The 18,372-nt window shown below is 54.1% G+C and overlaps 1 protein-coding gene across 5 annotated transcripts in view; it reads right to left on the bottom strand.

The window, feature by feature from the left end:
- Positions 1-14,755, bottom strand: part of STX3 (syntaxin 3) — a 54,606-nt gene extending 39,851 nt beyond the window's left edge. For 2 of the 5 annotated variants that reach the window (XM_077820851.1, XM_077820850.1), the window contains exon 1: positions 14,268-14,751. In XM_077820851.1, coding sequence (XP_077676977.1) covers positions 14,268-14,579 — 312 coding nt within the window. In that variant the 5' untranslated portion in view covers positions 14,580-14,751. Of the gene's footprint in view, positions 1-14,267 lie in introns of all 5 variants that reach the window. The other 3 variants (XM_077820853.1, XM_077820852.1, XM_077820849.1) reach the window with 3 other exon arrangements.
- Between the last annotated feature and the right edge of the window lie 3,617 nt (positions 14,756-18,372).

Below are 18,372 nucleotides of genomic sequence, written 5' to 3'. Positions count from 1 at the left end.
GCACAGATGACCCGTGCCATTAATGACCCCCAGTAGATCCCCAGTTGTTTTTGCTGCATGTGACAGAGACGGGGCCACCTCACAGGTTATAGGATGCTGCTCTGCCACAACCGGAGGGAGGAAAACCGGCTGGAATGCAACCAAATGCTGCGCTTGTCTCCTGATGTGGCTACGCTACCACCGATCCATCCATTCTGAGTGTTTCCTTGCACTGGAGGGCAGTTGCTGCTGTTGACCCCGGATCCAAGAGGAGGTGGCTCAGATTTACCTGGATGTCAACCATTGGCTGGGGCCTGGGGTGGAGTCAGAGAAGAAAGCTTTCTGAGCCTCCACCACAGCCAGAGCACAGGACTTGAGGCTTCACAGTAGGACGACAACTCCCCTCCATCTGTCCCAGGTCATCTGTATAACCCAGGTGACCTGAGAGGATGGTGCAAAGAGGGGATCCTTAGCAGCCATCAGCCAGTGGTCAAGGATGTCTGACCAGGCCATCAACAGAAGGAGCCACAGTATTAATTCTTAAAAGCTGCAGCAGTAGCAACCTAGCTCTCATCGCTGTAGTATCTGAGCCCTGCACAACCCCCTTGTATCTTCACTTTACAGATGTTCAGGGGGCTGGAGGTGCGGCGCAACAAGGAAAGATTGAGACACGAATATGTACATGTAACACGCACCCACTTTGCTACAGCCTTGGCTAACAGAGGTGGATCTTTTGGCTCAGATGCCCAGAGGTGCATGTGTGAAGATCCAGGACCCAGGCTCAATCCCCTCAGCTGATACACCCATCACACACAAGGGTGTGGTGTTACATACAGCTTGACTATGAGATGTGGAAGGCACGGTGATGGTGAACAGGCTGTAAACATCTGAAGGATGTAAATGCCAGTGAGAGAGAGGAATCATAACTAGATCTAAGGGGATGAAAGCAAGAAAAGGAACATTGGGAATGAATGTCAGAGAGCCTCCCTGATAAGGGACTCTGAAATTGATTCCCAAGGGGAATGATGGGAGCCCTGACTCTCGGGACATCTAAAATTAGACGGAGCCGAGCGCTAGGAAAGGTCGAGATGGGCCCAGTGGACACAGCCAGCTAAAATATGGCAGGAAGGGCATTTTCCAGCTGGAATGTCTCTGATTCTAGCAGTTTCTAGTCACTCTTGACCTGGGGCTAGATAGGATTCAGTGACCTAGAAGTAAGAGGCTCCTGCTCTCTCCCACATCCTCGAGCCCCGGAGCCGTGCGCTTCCTGCAGCTGCCAAGAGGTTTCAAACAAACCCTGTTCGGTTGCCGCAGGGGAAGCGTGAGATGCTGGGGAAAGGACGCTGCAGAAGGGGGAGGGTTCCTGGCCCAGAGGAGGGGTCTTTGGAGGCTCAGCAGGCAAGGTGCCTAAGAGGGGTGTTTCGTGCACATGGGAAAAGGCTGTTTAGCCATCTGCATTCCTGAGCAGCAGAGCTAATCTCACATCTGGTTCCAGACACACACAGCAAAGGTATTAATGGATTGCTGGTGAGGAGAGGGGGGCTGCCTGCTCAGGAGCACGCACAAGCTGTCCCTCACCCATGTACCCCTACTGGCTTCGCCTGGGGCCCCTCAGCCCAGCTCTTCCTGCTTTAAAGGGACAGCGACTTCCCAAGACAGGTTCCCCATGTGGGTGACCCCCCCACTGGATCTGAAGGGACAGCTGCTCCCCTAAGCCACACACAGAGATTCATCCCATTGCCAACTGGTTCTGCCACTTCCCCCATTTAAAGGGCAACTCGGTGCCGCCCACCAACTCCCCCGTACACCCATCACCACCCTTAGCTCTTGGTTTAAGGGACAGATGACCATCCCCCTCCTTCCCACAGGGCCTGACGAAAACCAGGACCAGATGGCTGGATTCCTTGTTTAATTGCATTACACCCTCCCAAGGTGCTCTGCAGAGCCAGAGAAAGAAGGGTGCAGCGGGGGAGCCCTCCAGCCTGACACCATGTTGAGGAGTGGAAAGGAAAGGCAGGGGATAGGCATGAGGGGTAAAAACCCAGCTGCTGGTTTGGGGCTGATCCTTGTGCGGAGTCACTCGAAACCAGGGAACAGCCACTTCTCAGACAACTCCCTAACGGAGCAGGGCAAGGAGACAGGATTCAGGGGCATCTGCAGAGCTGGGGTAGGGTGGAGGGAAGAATGACTGGGCTAGCAGGGGGCTGCAGGCTAGGATTGAGGGGCACCAGCAGAGCTGTGGGAGGAGCCTGGGGCTGGGATAGCAGGCAGCAGTGGGTTGGGACAGATGGGCATTGACTGGGGAGGAGAGGCATTGATTGGTGTGGGGAGCCCAGGGCTGGGATAGCAGGGTAACCAGCACAAGGGGAGCCCAGGGCTGGGATAGCAGTGGGCCATGGGTTGGGGTTGAGGGGCACTAGCAGAGCTGTGTATGGGGAGCCCAGGACTGGGATAGCAGTGCCTGCTGCAGGGCAGAACTGAGGAATGCTGATAAATTCAGACAAGAGACAGCGATCTGTGTTGCACCTAGCCCTGCCAATACAAAGAGGGAGATAACGTAGGTGAGATAATGTTTTATTGGGCCAACTTCTGTTGATGAGAGAGAGAAGCTTTCGAAGAGCTCTGGGAAGCTTGTCTCTCTCACCAACAGAAGTTGGCCCAATAAAAGCTATTACCTCACCCACCTTCTCTCTCCAGTATTCTGGGTCCCACCCAGCTGCAACAACAACACTGTGTAATACAAAGGGAGACCATTTAAGCAACTGCCTGAAAACAAGAAACATCTGTAGCTGTGAGAGTCCTGCATGCTGCTAAGAAGAGAGGGGGCAGTTTTTAACAGGAAATGCAGCTGGATCTCCGTATCTCCCCAACTCCTTCCTGCAGCTGCTGTTCTAACAGCCAGTTTGAGGGGACATCCCTTGCAGAGAAGGATTGGCACCGACCTAAACTGAGTCACCCCAAGAGCTTATTGTTGTATCTCCTTGTTAACACCACTCATCAGGTCACAGTTACAGTTAGGCCCTGATCCCTAGGGGTTACAGTGGACGAGAAGCTGAATATGAGTCAACAGTGTGCCCTTGTTGCCAAGAAGGCCAATGGCATTTTGGGATGTATAAGTAGGGGCTTTGCCAGCAGATCGAGGGATGTGATCGTTCCCCTCTATTCAACACTGGAGAGGCCTCATCTGGAGTACTGTGTCCAGTTTTGGGCCCCACACTACAAGAAGGATGTGGAAAAATTGGAAAACGTCCAGCAGAGGGCAACAAAAATGATTAGGGGACATGGAACACATGATTTATGAGGAGAGGCTGAGGGAACTGGGATTGTTTAGTCTGCGGAAGAGAAGAATGGGGGGGGGGGGGGATTTGATAGCTGCTTTCAACTACCTGAAAGGGGGTTCCAAAGAGGATGGATCTAGACTGTTCTCATTGGTAGCTGATGACATAATGAGGAGTAATGGTCTCAAGTTGCAGCGGGGGAGGTTTAGGTTGGATATTAAGAAAAACTTTTTCACCAGGAGGGTGGTGAAACACTGGAATGCATTATCTAGGGAGGTGGTGGAATCTCCTTCCTTAGAAGTTTTTAAGGTGAGGCTTGACAAAGCCCTGGCTGGGATGATTTAGTTGGGGATTGGTCCTGCTTTGAGCAGGGTGTTGGACTAGATGACCTCCTGAGGTCCCTTCCAACTCTGATATTCTATGATCCCCCCAAAGGAACCACATAGCTGACCTTAATCTAAGGGACTTACCTCTTTAACCTCCCAGCACCCCTGTGAGGTTTGTTCCAGAGGCAGAACTGTAGCACAGAGTGCAAATGACTTGCCCAAGGTCTGGGGAAGCCGAGAACTGACTCTGGGTCTCCAGTTCCCAGCCCAGACCATCCTTCCTCTCTTCTTTTAAGCCTGCGCAGAGTCCTAGGCGCAGATCCTTAACGGTATTTAAGCACCTAACTCCCACTGAAATCAATGGGAGTTGGGCACCTAAATACCTTTGAGGCTCTAGATCCGCCCCAACTTGAGTTCTGCTTTCCTAGATCCTATTGCAGAGCCTGGAGTTTGATTGCTAATGCCTCATGGCCGTGACCATTTTTCTGTTTGTTCTGTAAAGAGCCCAGCGGAGTAATGTGATGGAGGGGATTCTGGGGGAACGTCCAGTTAAAATCCTATCACCAGCAGAAGGGGAGATTGAGATGACCTCGGTCTCTATGGCATCACTAGATCCTGCCCCCTACCTGTGTGTCCCCAGGGCTCACAGAGACACTTGGGGAAAACACATTATTCTGCCTTTGGAACACACCAGATATCACCTTGTGCCAGCTATTTCCAGAACATTTTCTGGAGAAGGATTGCTCCAAAGCCAGTACAAGGGCTTCAGACCCTAAGCTATTCAGGTGAGACACTCAGGTTTCCCCCCACCCAAGGAACAAAGTAGAATCATTTCCAGAAAAAACAAAAATGGGATAGCTCAGTGGTTTGAGCATTGGCCTGCTAAACCCAGGGCTGTGAGTTCAATCCTTGAGGGGGCCATTCAGGGGATCTGGGGCAAAAATGGGGATTGGTCCTGCTTTGAGCAGGGGGTTGGACTAGATGACCTCCTGAGGTCCCTTCTAACCCTGATATTCTACGATTCCCTAAGTTTGGGTTGAAATGGGAACATTCCCCACTCCTTCACCCCTTCCTTCTGTAAGCACACACACACACAGTCTTTGACATGAGAGTGTCAAAAACTAAGATGTGTTTTCCCCTTGTTAATGAAAATACCAGAATCCTCTAGCAGTGGTTTCACTAAGCCAATGTTATAAGGTAGGTGAATGTCTGCCCCTAGTGGCTATACCACATATAAGGTTAACACATCCGCAACAAGTGCCAGCCAAGGTACTTACTCCTTCAGCTCTAATGGTGGAGGTTCATGCTTCTACCCTCAGAGTCCTAGGTTCGATGCCTGCTCTTGGCTCAAAGCAGGGTGGTTTACACCAGCACACTGCTGGGTACCATAAAACCAAAAGAATAATGTTTGGCGCAGGAGGGAAGAATTCAAGAGTAGATTTTAAAACAAAAAAACCCAGTCAAAAGAGATAAGCAAGAAAGACATCTGGAGCTAGTTCCTGCCATAGAGAGGATCATGAAAACCTCAGGAGTGTCATCCAGGGTGTATATTGTTGTCATTAACAGGGAGCAAGAGAAGCTTAGTCATGTGTTACGTTCTGAAGGAAGAAAAATTGCAGCCATATGTTGGGAGCTGAGTGGAGGATCTGAGACTGGGCAGAGTCCCCAGCACCAAGGACTAGCTCCACCTGCCAGGGAAACCCAGCCGAAGGTTGGGCCATTCATTGGCCACTTTGCAGCCGCCCACTGTGGGCACCGTGGAGAACACTGGTGAAGGAAAGGATGGTGCGAGGGGGTTACCCTGAGATCATGAAGTACTAAAACCCAGTTGGTTTCCGTGGGAGTTAGGCACCTCAATACCATTAAGGATCTGGCCCTAAGTTTTTAGTGTCCCTCACCAGGGCAAAGGCACTGGCCTCTGTTCATACACCGTCCCCACCACAACATCACCACCAGTGCTCTACCAAGGTCCATGTTCATCCCAGGGTGTTACCCCAGGGATGACCTTAGCCCCCAAAGGCTGCCCCAGGAGTACCTGCTCTGGGTTTCTCTCTGGTTATCCAACAGTTGGTGGGTCTCCATGGCTGATCCTGTAGCCATTACAGAGACCCAAGGCCCAACAGGAGGACACATGACTCAAACAGACCCTGTCTCCACAGGTAACAAACAGCACAGACGGACAGCTGCTGCCCTCCCGCCTTGCCCCACTCCCCTGGCCTATTTAACATTTTCCTCTCCCCTCAATTTTCTGACCCCTCCAGCCATCGAACCAGCAAGAACCTGACCCCATCTGTTGTAGGCATCACCCAAAAAGCTCTGCTTCCTTCTTAAATCTCCACAGCAGAAGGCAGGAAAGCGTACTACTTGTTACACCGAGGACCTCACTTAGCCAACAGGGGGGAGGAGTTTGGAGTCTGCAGTTCGGTGTTCTAGCCTCCCTTTGCTATGGAGTTACAAGTGTTATGGAAAAGCTATATTAAAAAGAGCTACAGATGTATATGCAGATTGCCAACAGAAAGAGCCCACCTCCTTGCACATAAGAATATACAGTATTGTTGTGCAAAGATCATTTTCTTAGCCTGTCGCTGACCTCCTCTCTTTGCATCCCTCCTCTGGCTCCCCCTTCTGTATCGCATCAAACATAAGCTGCTTGTCTTCACTTCCAAGGCCCTTTGCGGTCAATCCCCATCCGACCTCTCATCCCTCATTCGCTATCAAGCTGTTGATGCTCACCTGCAATTGGCCCCTTGGACCAGCTTCCACCACCCACAGTTATAATTTCAAACAGGCACCTCTGAGCTTTCTCTCAGACTGCCCCTCATGCTTGGGAGACGCTCCTCGTAAAACATCTCCAGCTCCGCCTCATCATCCCCAGTCAGAGCCCTCTTCAAAACTCTCCTTTGCTGCGATGCCCATGAAAACCTGACCACGCTCAGATCATTGATGTGCGCAGACCACTGCCCATCCCGCTGACCAATACTGTCTCATTGTTTTCTTGTACTTCCCTGGCTGTGCCCATCTGTTGTCTCTTCTCCCATACAGAGAAGGCAAGTGACCTGGGGCAGGGACTGTCGTTTTGTTCTGTATTTGTACAGCACCTAGCACAATGGGTCCTGCTCCGTGAGCAGGTCTCCCAAGGACCGCGGTAATACAGATAAATAGTACTAATAGCAGCAGGTTCAATAAAGCTGTTGGGATGCACTGCAAGCAGCTTCCCGATTATGAGGCTCTTCGCTCCAAGTGGCTGCCCGGTGCAGCATGGTAACCGACGGCTGGTTTTTTAGTAGTGTTTTATTTGTCAAGTGACTTGGATCCATTTGATTCTCCGCTAGCGGCAGAGCTGTTCTCTCAGATATTTGACCAGAGCCCATCTAAACTCTACCCACGCCCAAGAGATCCCTGCCCGCTGCAGAGCTGAGTGCCCACAAAGTGTCCTCAATGTAATGGGCATCAACGTCATCCAAAACAATTAGCCAGGTGTGGATAAAAGGAAGCTTCCCACAGGATCCTCTGCTGCCAGAAGCATGGCCTAGCATCTCTCCCAGCACCATCCCTCTCGCAGTCTGTCGTCCTCCCCCCCACACAGGGCTGATCCCCTCCCACTGCTGGAATACCATCCAGGAACGGAGACCTCAAAGTTACATTAGGTTTGGTCAGTGCCACTGTACTGAACGAGCGACTGGCTTAGCAAATCGTTTCTGGCCATAAGCCCAGAGACATCCTGGTAAAATTGTGCACATCAGGATGTTAACTCTAGAGTGTCAACTCCCTAAGGGCTGCCCTACCTGGGAAATACCACAGATAAAATAATCATCAGCCCTAGCTCTTATCCGACACTTTTCACCTGTAGGTCGCAAAGCACTTTGCAAAGAGGGCAGGATCATTATCCCCATTTTACAGCTTGGGGAAGTGATTTGCCCACGGTCACCCAGCTGGCCAGTGGCAAAGCTGGGACTAGAAACCAGGTCTCCTGAGTCGCAGTGCTCTGCTCACTAGGCCACGCTATTGCACAGTCGCTCCCCCTGTGAGCACTCTATTCAAGAACAGAATAGTGGGGAGTTCCCCAGAGGGCTGCAGAGTCATTGGAGGAAGGTATTGAGGCTACTATTCCTGCATTAGCCCAAGGCCACTGCCAGATTGGCCCCTGTTTGACGGCTGGCACCATGGCATCGTAACCTCCAGCCTGGGACATGCTCTGCTCTCCACAGGACCTTTGGGGGCGGGGGCAGTAACACAGCTCTGCTCAGATCTTTACTGCTATGCTCATCATCTAGGAGGCTGAACTTTGCTCCAGCTAGAGCAGGCCAAGCATAACCAGTGAACCTCCAGCCTGTTCCCTCTGGAGGAGGAAGGCAGCCGAGCAATTGGTTGGTGATTAAACCAGGCCTTATAGGGCCTGTCTGTGCTCTGATCCACAGAGAGACGGACCCAAAACCCCTACTCAGACCCCCAAGCGCGGAAACCCCTGGAACAGACCCATCCCCCTGCCAACACTGTGCCTCTCGGATGGAGCTCAACGCCTCAAGATGGTGTCTACCAAGGAGACACATCATGTGGCACAAACAACAGGGGAGCAACTATGGGAAATATGCTAGTTGTCCCACTGCCCTCCCAGGCTACAAAGAGCAGGTCATGAGAATGCCACAGTGACCAGCCTGCTCCTTGTGCCCCACTGGTCACACCCTGACAAGGTCCCCATGCCAAGACAGATCTGGGATTGTATCCAAGGGGTGGGGAACTGTCCCGATGTGCCATATCCCACTCAGACCCTGGTAAACCCCCCAGGGTGGGACTGGATCATTTCCCAAGAGGGGACGGCCCTGCTACCCATCCAGATCCCCTCCCTTCACCTGCCCTCCCACTCTCACTTCCAGTTCAGGACTCCAACCCTCCAAGGAATAAAAATAAAATTAATCCCCTTCTCTCTCCCAAGCGTTTTATCTCCTCTTCCCCTAGCTGATGGTTTTGTAATCCCAGCTAAATCCCTGTCACTCTGCCCCACCCCCTTCTCTCCCAACCACCAACAGGGACAGCAAATGAATCAACGCTGCCATGGACCGGCAGAATGAGGAGAGCTCAGAGGACGCCTGTCCCCGCTCCTGTACTGTGGAGATCAACCCCCCAAAGCAGAGAGAGACTCCAGAATAGCCCACCTGTGATGCAGGAGTCGCAGGTTCAAGGCCCCTCTCTCCCCGATTCAGGGCAGGATCTTGAACCCAGGTCTCTTACATCCTTCATGAGTGCCCGAACCACCGGGTTATTGTGGGGACACAGATGCTCTCTGTCTCATGAGATCTCTTTAATTCCTATGCAGAAAATAAATCTCCAAACCTCTCCCTTTTTTGCAGAAAGGAATTTTTGTTTTCCAGCCAGCCCTGATCGTCACTGGGGTGATGGTGAAAGGGAGAGTTTAACCCCTGGTGTCCTGGAGGGACACTTCAAGACCAGGAGAGGCCTTTATTCCCCCCTAGGGGAAGCCAGGCAAAAAAGTTTAACCCTTCGGGCTCTGGGAGAAGAGATCAGTCTGATTGGTAGAGGCCTCTCCTTTCTGGATAGGCCAAGATTTTTTTTTTTTTTGGGGGTGGGGAGGGGGAATGGGGGGGAAGCTGTTAATGTGACAAGCCTGATGCAATCCTTAGGGTGAGCATTTACTCAGGAGATGCTGGTTTCTTTCCGGGGCTCTGTTTTCTGGCACAGCCCGCTATTCCCCAATGAGAAGAGCCATCTTTACTGACGGTTTGGATCTCCCCCCAGGGTCTCCCATCGTGGGTGCAGTTCACACAAGGCACATGGATTTCCCTGCAGGGCCCCAAGGCTGGGGTGGCGTTGCCCCTAGGACGCCCTGGGCAGAGAGGGTTGGGTTGTCTCTCACGCTTCCCCCTCAGAGCCCTGCAGATTCCTGCCCATCCTTTGCCGCTTCCTCATGCCCCGCAGCAACTTTCATCCCCTTCCCTGGCGCTCATCAGGGAATGGTTCTCTATAGAGAACAACAGCGCTGCTCATTCAGCTTCAGAGAGGGGCACTACTGAGCACTCCCCCTGCCTCCAGCCTCAGGGGCTGAGCTTGCTGCTCCCCCAGGCTCCCACCAGAACAAGAGACCCTACTCCTCTTTTGTAGCAAACGCCCGAAAGTACATGGCCGTTCCACAGCCCACCATCATTAACCCTATTTCACAGATTGGGAAACCGAGCATGGGGAGGTGGGGGGAGTGACTCAGCCAAAGTCACACAGCGAGTCAGCAGCAGAGCTCCAGATGTCTAGGCCCATGCTCTGACCCCTCGTCCACACTCCCTCTAATCCCCACATCTCAGCCTGGTAGAGTGGGATATCACCAGGCCTTCAGGAGAATATGGGCACCGGATGTTGCTGCCCCAGGCGATGGGATCAGAACAGGGATGGTTTAGTCTCCGAATACCTGCTCCCTTAAAAGTGACACACTCCAGGGTGGGAGCTAGACCCACTTCCACAGCATTATAGATTTCTCTGACACCTCTGACCAAAAACCCCCAGAGCTCCCCTGAAGCAAAGAAGCTGCAGACAAGGTACTACAGACATGCTGCGCCCACCCGGCTCTGCTTAGCTGCTGCCCATGCGCTACCAGGCAGGGCAGATCCTGCATTACAGCTGGGTTGGGGTAAAACAGGCTGGGGAGAAGGAGGGCGTAAGGGGACCGCCTAACCCAGGAGCCTCACAGACACCAGGCCCCCATTTGTTTCGGCCTTTTATTCTCTGCATTCAGCCCTTTGTCTGATACACGTTTAGCCAGTGCTTCCTGGCAATGAAAGCTGTGAGAGTCTGACCCCGTGCCAGCAGGCGGCCTTGCCCTGGGCGACCTGCCTGCTGACACCAGTGACGCCACCAAGGGAACATACACAGCTCTCTTGGGTGACCCTACAATCACGAGGCAGCACACGCATGCGGCTCCCTTGGGCGTCCCTACCATCACGAGGCAGCCTGCACAGTCCCTGGGAGTTCGTACAACATCATATAACAGAAAGGTGGGTGCGTAGCCCCGGGGGGGTGGTTGGAAGCAACCCTACAGGAACAACGCAGCACGTGCAGTTCACAAACGACCCTACAATAGCAGTACATTGTGCACAGCCCCTGGTGCTCAAAAGCAACCCCACACACTAAAGAAACTAACACCAGAGCCAGTGTTCCCAAGCAACCCTCCCGAGAATAGCCCCAGGCCCTGGCGCTAACCACCCTGCGATCAGCAAGCAAGGTGTCCCTGTGACCCAGGGGAAGGAAGCTCAGATAGTCACAGAGCAAAGTGCCAGAGCAATAATGGGTGTGACCCTGCGGGTAATGTTATCGCCAGGTCCCGCTGCGGGTAAGGCCGTTAACGGACAGGCTGAGCAATGGGTGGAAAAAAGGAGGAAGTTGCCAGCTCGACTCATCCAAATACAAGTGCGGGGGGGATGGGGGGGGACTGAAATGGCCTCCATCCCCCAAATCTCTTCAGTCCATCCCCCCCCCTTCCTCAGCTGACCCTCCTGGCCCCCCCTCCTCCCCCCCAGATAGAGGAACAAGGGCCCCTGGCCAGCAGGTCCCCTCTGAACCCTGGACCCCCACCACCACCTGTTCTCAGCAAGCAAAAGAACCTCAACCTCAGCGTCAACCTGCTCAGCCCTCGGGACACCTCATTCAGACACTCTCCTCCTTCCTCTCCCATCCTAGGAGCATCAAACACCTCTTATCCCTGGGGTGGGGGGGCTGCCCCCCAATTTGCAACATATAGCCATTGCTCCACCCCCCCCACCCCAACCTCTTTCACTGTGGAGAGAGAGGCAAACAATAACTCCCTAGATGGAGCTTGATTATTCCGCCCGCCCCCAGCTTTACATAGGAGAGACCAGGGAGATGGGGAGGCCGATTGTAGAGCTGAGGGATGGGGGAGATACTAGAGAGACTAGGGTGTTGGGGGGCGGGGGGCTGGAGAGACTAGGAAGATGTGAGGGTGGGGGGGAGCTGATTGTGGGGCTACTAGGTATCAGAGGGGTAGCCATGTTAGTCTGTATCCACAAAAACAATGCGGAGTCCAGTGGCACCTTAAAGACTAAGATTTATTTGGGCATAAGTTTTCATAGGTAAAAAGCCCACTTCTTCAGATGCACAGAGAAGTGGGGGTTTTACCATGCATCTGAAGAAGTGGGCTTTTTACCTATGAAAACTTATGCCCAAACAAATCTGTTAGTCTTTAAGGTGCCACCGGACTCCTCCTTGTTTTTGTGGAGATACTGGAGAGACCAGGGAGATGGGGCGGGGGGGGAGGGGGGGGAGATCCTGGACCTATCAGAGAGCTGGTGCGGGGCGGGGGGGAGGAAGGGAGACACTGGAGCTACCAGAGAGCTGGGGGAGGAGAGGAAGGGAGACACTGGAGCTACCAGAGAGCTGGGGGAGGAGAGGAAGGGAGACACTGGAGCTACCAGAGAGCTGGGGGAGGAGGGGGGAGGAGGGGGGAGGGGGGGAGGAAGGGAGACACTGGAGCTACCAGAGAGCTGGGGGAGGGGGGGGGGGGGAGGAAGGGAGACACTGGAGCTACCAGGGAGCTGGGGGAGGGGGGGGGGAGGAAGGGAGACACTGGAGCTACCAGGGAACTGGGGGAGCGGGGGGGAGGAAGGGAGACACTGGAGGAGGGGGGGGGAGGAAGGGAGACACTGGAGGTACCAGAGAGCTGGGGGAGGGGGGGGAGGAAGGGAGACACTGGAGGTACCAGAGAGCGGGGGGCAGGGGGAAGGGAGGTACCAGAGAGCTGGGGGGGGGGGGAGCAAGGGAGACACTGGAGGTACCAGAGAGCTGGGGGAGGGGGGGGGAGGAAGGGAGACACTGGAGGTAGCAGAGAGCTGGGGGAGGGGGGGGGGAGGAAGGGAGACACTGGAGGTAGCAGAGAGCTGGGGGGGGGAGGAAGGGAGACACTGGAGGTAGCAGAGAGCTGGGGGGGGGGAGGAAGGGAGACATTGGAGGTGCCAGAGAGCTGGGGGGTGGAGGGGGGGGGAAGGGAGGTGCCAGAGAGCTGGGGGGGGGAAGGGAGGTACCAGAGAGCTGGGGGGGGGGGAGGAAGGGAGACACTGGAGGTACCAGAGAGCTGGGGGGGGGGGGAGGAAGGGAGACACTGGAGGTAGCAGAGAGCTGGGGGGGGGGGAGGAAGGGAGACACTGGAGGTAGCAGAGAGCTGGGGGGGGGGGAGGAAGGGAGGTACCAGAGAGCTGGGGGCGGGGGGAGGAAGGGAGATATTGGAGGTGCCAGAGAGCTGGGGGGGGGGGGAAGGGAGATATTGGAGGTGCCAGAGAGCTGGGGGGGGGGGGAAGGGAGGTGCCAGAGAGCTGGGGGGGGGGGGAAGGGAGGTGCCAGAGAGCTGGGGGGGGGGGGAAGGGAGGGAGATATTGGAGGTGCCAGAGAGCTGGGGGGGGGGGAGGAAGGGAGATATTGGAGGTGCCAGAGAGCTGGGGGGGGGGAGGAAGGGAGATATTGGAGGTGCCAGAGAGCTGGGGGGGGGGGGAGGAAGGGAGATATTGGAGGTGCCAGAGAGCTGGGGGGGGGGGGAGGAAGGGAGATATTGGAGGTACCAGAGAGCTGGGGGCGGGGGGAGGGAGATATTGGAGGTGCCAGAGAGCTGGGGGGGGGGGGAAGGGAGATATTGGAGGTGCCAGAGAGCTGGGGGGGGGGGAAGGGAGATATTGGAGGTGCCAGAGAGCTGGGGGAGGGGGTGGGAGGAAGGGAGATATTGGAGGTACCAGAGAGCTGGGGGAGGGGGGGGGGAGGAAGGGAGATATTGGAGGTGCCAGAGAGCTGGGGGGGGGAGGGAGATATTGGAGGTGCCAGAGAGCTGGGGGGGGGGAGGGAGATATTGGAGGTGCCAGAGAGCTGGGGGGGGAGGAAGGGAGATATTGGAGGTGCCAGAGAGCTGGGGGGGGAGGAAGGGAGATATTGGAGGTGCCAGAGAGCTGGGGGGGGAGGAAGGGAGATATTGGAGGTGCCAGAGAGCTGGGGGAGGGGGGGGGGAGGAAGGGAGATATTGGAGGTACCAGAGAGCTGGGGGAGGGAGGGGGGGAGGAAGGGAGATATTGGAGGTACCAGAGAGCTGGGGGAGGGAGGGGGGGAGGAAGGGAGATATTGGAGGTGCCAGAGAGCTGGGGGAGGGAGGGGGGGAGGAAGGGAGATATTGGAGGTGCCAGAGAGCTGGGGGAGGGAGGGGGGGAGGAAGGGAGATATTGGAGGTGCCAGAGAGCTGGGGGGGGGAGGAAGGGAGATATTGGAGGTGCCAGAGAGCTGGGGGGGGGGGGGAGGAAGGGAGATATTGGAGGTGCCAGAGAGCTGGGGGGGGGGGGAGGAAGGGAGATATTGGAGGTACCAGAGAGCTGGGGGAGGGGGGGGGAGGAAGGGAGATATTGGAGGTACCAGAGAGCTGGGGGGGGGGGAGGGGGGCAGGGAGGGGAGATACTGGAGGTACCAGGGAGCTGGCGGGGTGGGGGGGGGAACCACAAGTGCCAGCGAATGCCCCCTTCCCCTGGCGCTTCCCACCCTCATCATCTCCACGGCATCGAGCCCCCGCAGCGCTACAGAAGCGGTCTCGTTATTAGCATCCTCCCCCTGCAGCCCCCCTCCCCCATCCGCCCCGGGGCGCAGGGATCGAGCCCCGGGCCCCGCCTGGCTCCTCTCGGCCGCCGCCCCAGTGACTCACGGCTTTGAGCTGCTCCAGCCGATCCTTCATGGTGCCCGCCGCTCCCCCCAGCAGGTGCAGGCTCCCCGGGCGGCCGGCTTCGCTCCAGGAAGTCCTCGCGCCCGCAGAGGCCCGGGGGACGGTTCTTCGCCTTCTCCCCGCCCAGGCTAGAGGGGGGGTGGCAGGCTCATTAGCCGAGGAAAATAACCCGAGACCCGCGCCCTCCTCCTTGATTTTTGGCCTCCCGGCCTCTGCGCGCGGCCGTGCACAGCGGATTCCCGGGCGCTGCTGCGCTGGCCTGGCCTGGCCCCAGCTGCTAATCCTCAATGACATACATAGGGAGCGGGTAGGAAAGACAGGGAGGGGAGGAGGGGGAAGACGGGAGCCTCCCACTTTACCTGTGCAAGAATCTGCTGCCCCACAATCTCTTAAAGAGCCAGGAGAGAGACAAGGGTGAGGTAGCCGATGAAGTGAGCTGTAGCTCAGGAAAGCTCATGCTCAAATAAATGTGTTAGTCTCTAAGGTGCCACAAGTCCTCCTTTTTTTTTTTTTCTGGTCTCTCTGGCAGAAGTTGGGCCAGTCAAAGCTATTCCAGTACTTCCCTCACCCTGTCTCTCTAATGACCTGGGATCCACGCAGCTACAACTAGAAAAGAGACAGGGGGTTGGACTAGCTGACCTCCTGAGGTCTCTTCCAGCCCTGATCTTCTGTGGTTCTATGACACAGTCAGGCCAGACTGGGCCCCAAGCTCAGCCCTGATCAGAACCAAAGAGCTCAGAGAAACCTCTCCTGCCATCTTTTCGGCTTGTACTTGGAGGGGAATTTTTAAGAGAGCCAGCCTTTGCAACCAAGGGCTTGAGAAACTGAGGCTGAAACTGACCAGGGATCACCTGGTGCCCCAGGTGCCTTGTCTGCTTTCACAGAGGGAAAGGCCCAGAACAAACATGCCATCAGAAAGCTGTTAAAATTCCTTCCGGTTTAATCATTTCAGAGGCCAGTTGCTAAGGCAGGGAAGGAAATTGGGATTCCAGGCAGGCAATCCGAACCCTGCGCCCCCATGGATTCCCTGGCTCTGCCTGCACAGGGCTCATTGCAGGATCAGGACCTTGGCATTTGGGGTTGCGTTTGTTTGTTTCCAATTCAAAGTGTATGACTGAGTTTTTCTTTAAAGATCCAGCTGACAGCCTGATTCTGGGAGGGACTGATCCCCAGCTCCTATGAAAGCCATAGGATCTCAGCACCTTTCAGGTTTGAATCCTTAGTGGTGAACTGCAGGGAAAAAATAAATTGAGCGTGTGACTTTCTTTACTTTTCTGTAATGTATAAAGAAAGTGGAAAGGAGAAAAAGGGAGGAGGAGAGTAGGGCTAATGTGAAAACTGATTGAGACAGGGAATTATTTTGATTCAAGATGCTTAAGACTGTGTGAGGGACTGCACAGCCCAGCCCAAGGAAGAGGAAGCAAAGATGACTTTAAATAATTTTTGGGCCCCTCTTGGTTCTGGGCCGGTCAGGAGCCAGAATAGCTCCTAGCATAATTTAGGCACCCCAGGGTTATGGCAGCCCTGTGACCCAGAGCAGCCATAAAGTTGTGCACTGAGGCTGGGCAGGTTTGGCCCGTGGTTAGGGTGTTAAATGGAGACCCACACTGAATTCTCTGCTCTGCCACAGACTTCTTGTGTGACCTTGAGCAAGTCATTCAGTCACTCTGTGCTCACTTTCCCCATCCATACAATGGGGATAATAGCACTGCCCTGCCTCAGAGAGGTGTGTGAGAATCAATACATTAAAGTCCGCGATGTGTTCAGATACTAGGGTGGTAGGGGCCATATAAGTATATTAGATATGAAATATGCTTCTGCCCTGCCCCGCTTCTGTCCCCAGGGCTTGTAAGAAAGCCTGTGTAGGGCTTGTCCTATGCGATGCCTGCCCCCAGAGAAATTCTTCTTCCTAGGGACTAAGGGGTTTTTCTAGGGGGTTGCACATGTTGTTGCTTGTGTCAGCTGAGCTTATTGCACCCCAGGGGCTCCTTGCATCCCTCCACTCTCCCCAACGGCTCCCTGGATGCCACCCTCCCATCCCCCTCTATTGCAGGGATTCCCTGAACACCCCAGTCTCCCCCAGCTAGGGTTTCTGTGTGCCCCCATACCCCCCTCCTCCCACACCAGAATCCCCCATTTTTCTACCATGCTATTGGCTTTCCGTGAACACCCAGTCCAATATCCTCCATGCCCCCATTGTCTGAATGGCAGGGGCTCTGTGTGCTCCTCCATTGCCATCTTTCCCCTCATAGTCCCCATTCCCTTTTTCTCCCAGTCTCCAGCAGTTCCCTGTGCTCCCATTCCCTCCTTCCCCTATACCAGGGTTCCCATGGCAAGGGCTCTCGTGTGCACCCCCTTACCCACTTCCTCCCCATGTCAGGAGCTCTGTCTGCTCCCCATTTCCCATATTACTAAGCCCTTTGACTCTGTAAACTGAGATGGCCTGTGGACAGTCCTCCACAAGTTCAGTTGCCTTGGTAAGTTTGTCAGCATTATTAAATCTTTCCATTCAGGAATGCACGTTCATGTCCTTCACCAAGACTGCTTCTCAGCTCCCTTTGTTGTCACCAATGGAGTAAAACATGGCTGTGTTCTTGCTCCAACACTATTTGGCATCATGTTTGCAGTTGTTATAGCAGATGCGTTCAGAGACATTGATTGTGGCATTTATGTGCAGTACAGTGTAGATGGAGGTATCTTGAATATGCATTGCCTGCCTGTGAGGACAAAAGTTATGAAGACAATTATTCATGAACTGCTGTTCACCGATGATTGTGCTTTTGGCCCAGGAACATTCAGTTGCTCACTGACTGCTTTGCGTTTGCCACAAAATGTTTTGGCTTAACTATCAGCCTAAAGAAGACAGAAGTCATGGTCCAGACTTGACTAGGTCGTACCGCAGCTACTCCATTTGTGGCCATCAATGAGGTTGTTGACAAATTTTGACAGGCAATGTCGTTTAACAAGATGCAATGACTGACGACAGCATTACCAAGCACATTGGTGCAGCAGCGATGTCTTCAGAAATCTTCGTCATTGTTTCTGAAAAAACAGTGTCAAACTGTAAACACAAATGGATGTTAACTGTGCCATTGTCATCACCACACTCCTCTACTGCCGCAATATGTGGACTTCTTATCAACACCATCTAAGATACTTGGACCAATTCCACCTATGATGTCTATGGTGGATAATGGGAATAAAATGGTAAGATTTGGTTCCAAATGTTGTCAGAAGTGTGGTGCTCTGTTCTGTTCAATGTTAACAACAGTCAGCTGCATGCATGTGTTCCCTCTGTGTGCTGCCCCAGCTCCGCAGATCGCTGACACAACAGACCCCGAGAGAACCCCCAATGACCACAGACTCTGATAAGGTATGAAGGCATCCGGCCAGGCTTATTGCCAAATGAAACACAGTCTCTAGCTCCCTGGATCAGATGTCTACAGTTCTGCTAGTACATATGTACTCCCTGACAGTGGACCGGCTCAGTCAGTGGCGGGATTTACCACTGCCCCCTCGGCCAGACAAAGACATCCACTGAGGGATTCTTATACACAGGTACAAACAAGTTACACATCACTCCTGACGCATAGAGGTGCAGCCCCTCTACGTGTTAGGGTGCTGCCTCTCACAAAACAACTCTACCATATTACCTTCCTGCCCCTGTCCTTAGGATAGGTCAGCCTGTCCCTGTTATCTGTGGGGAATGTGCTAGTACCGGAGTGTTCTGGTACCATCATGGCACATGTTTCCATAACTAGTGCCCAGTACCTATTAGGTATGTGTAATTTTGCACCATCAGCACAGATTCTGTGAGCAGGGCCTGCCTCTGGCTCACAGCTGAACTTTGTTTTATGTTAGCAAAGTCTTGACCATTACTTTAGTTCGGGCCTTAGGCTTCATACCAGGCCTCTGATGCAAGAGTTTATGTTTCAGGGCCTCATCTTACTACACCAAACATTGAGGTTCTTGAGTGCTGCAGCATCACAGTCATTGAAGCTTTTATCGTAAGAGCACAGCTGGGATGGTGTGGTCCATATGTCTGCCAGTAGAATACCGAAGGCCTTTTACAGAGAATTGTAGACTG

This window comes from Eretmochelys imbricata, chromosome 6, assembly GCF_965152235.1.
Source record: "Eretmochelys imbricata isolate rEreImb1 chromosome 6, rEreImb1.hap1, whole genome shotgun sequence".
Lineage (NCBI taxonomy): Eukaryota > Metazoa > Chordata > Testudines > Cheloniidae > Eretmochelys > Eretmochelys imbricata.
This window is presented reverse-complemented; position numbering and strand designations above follow the sequence as displayed.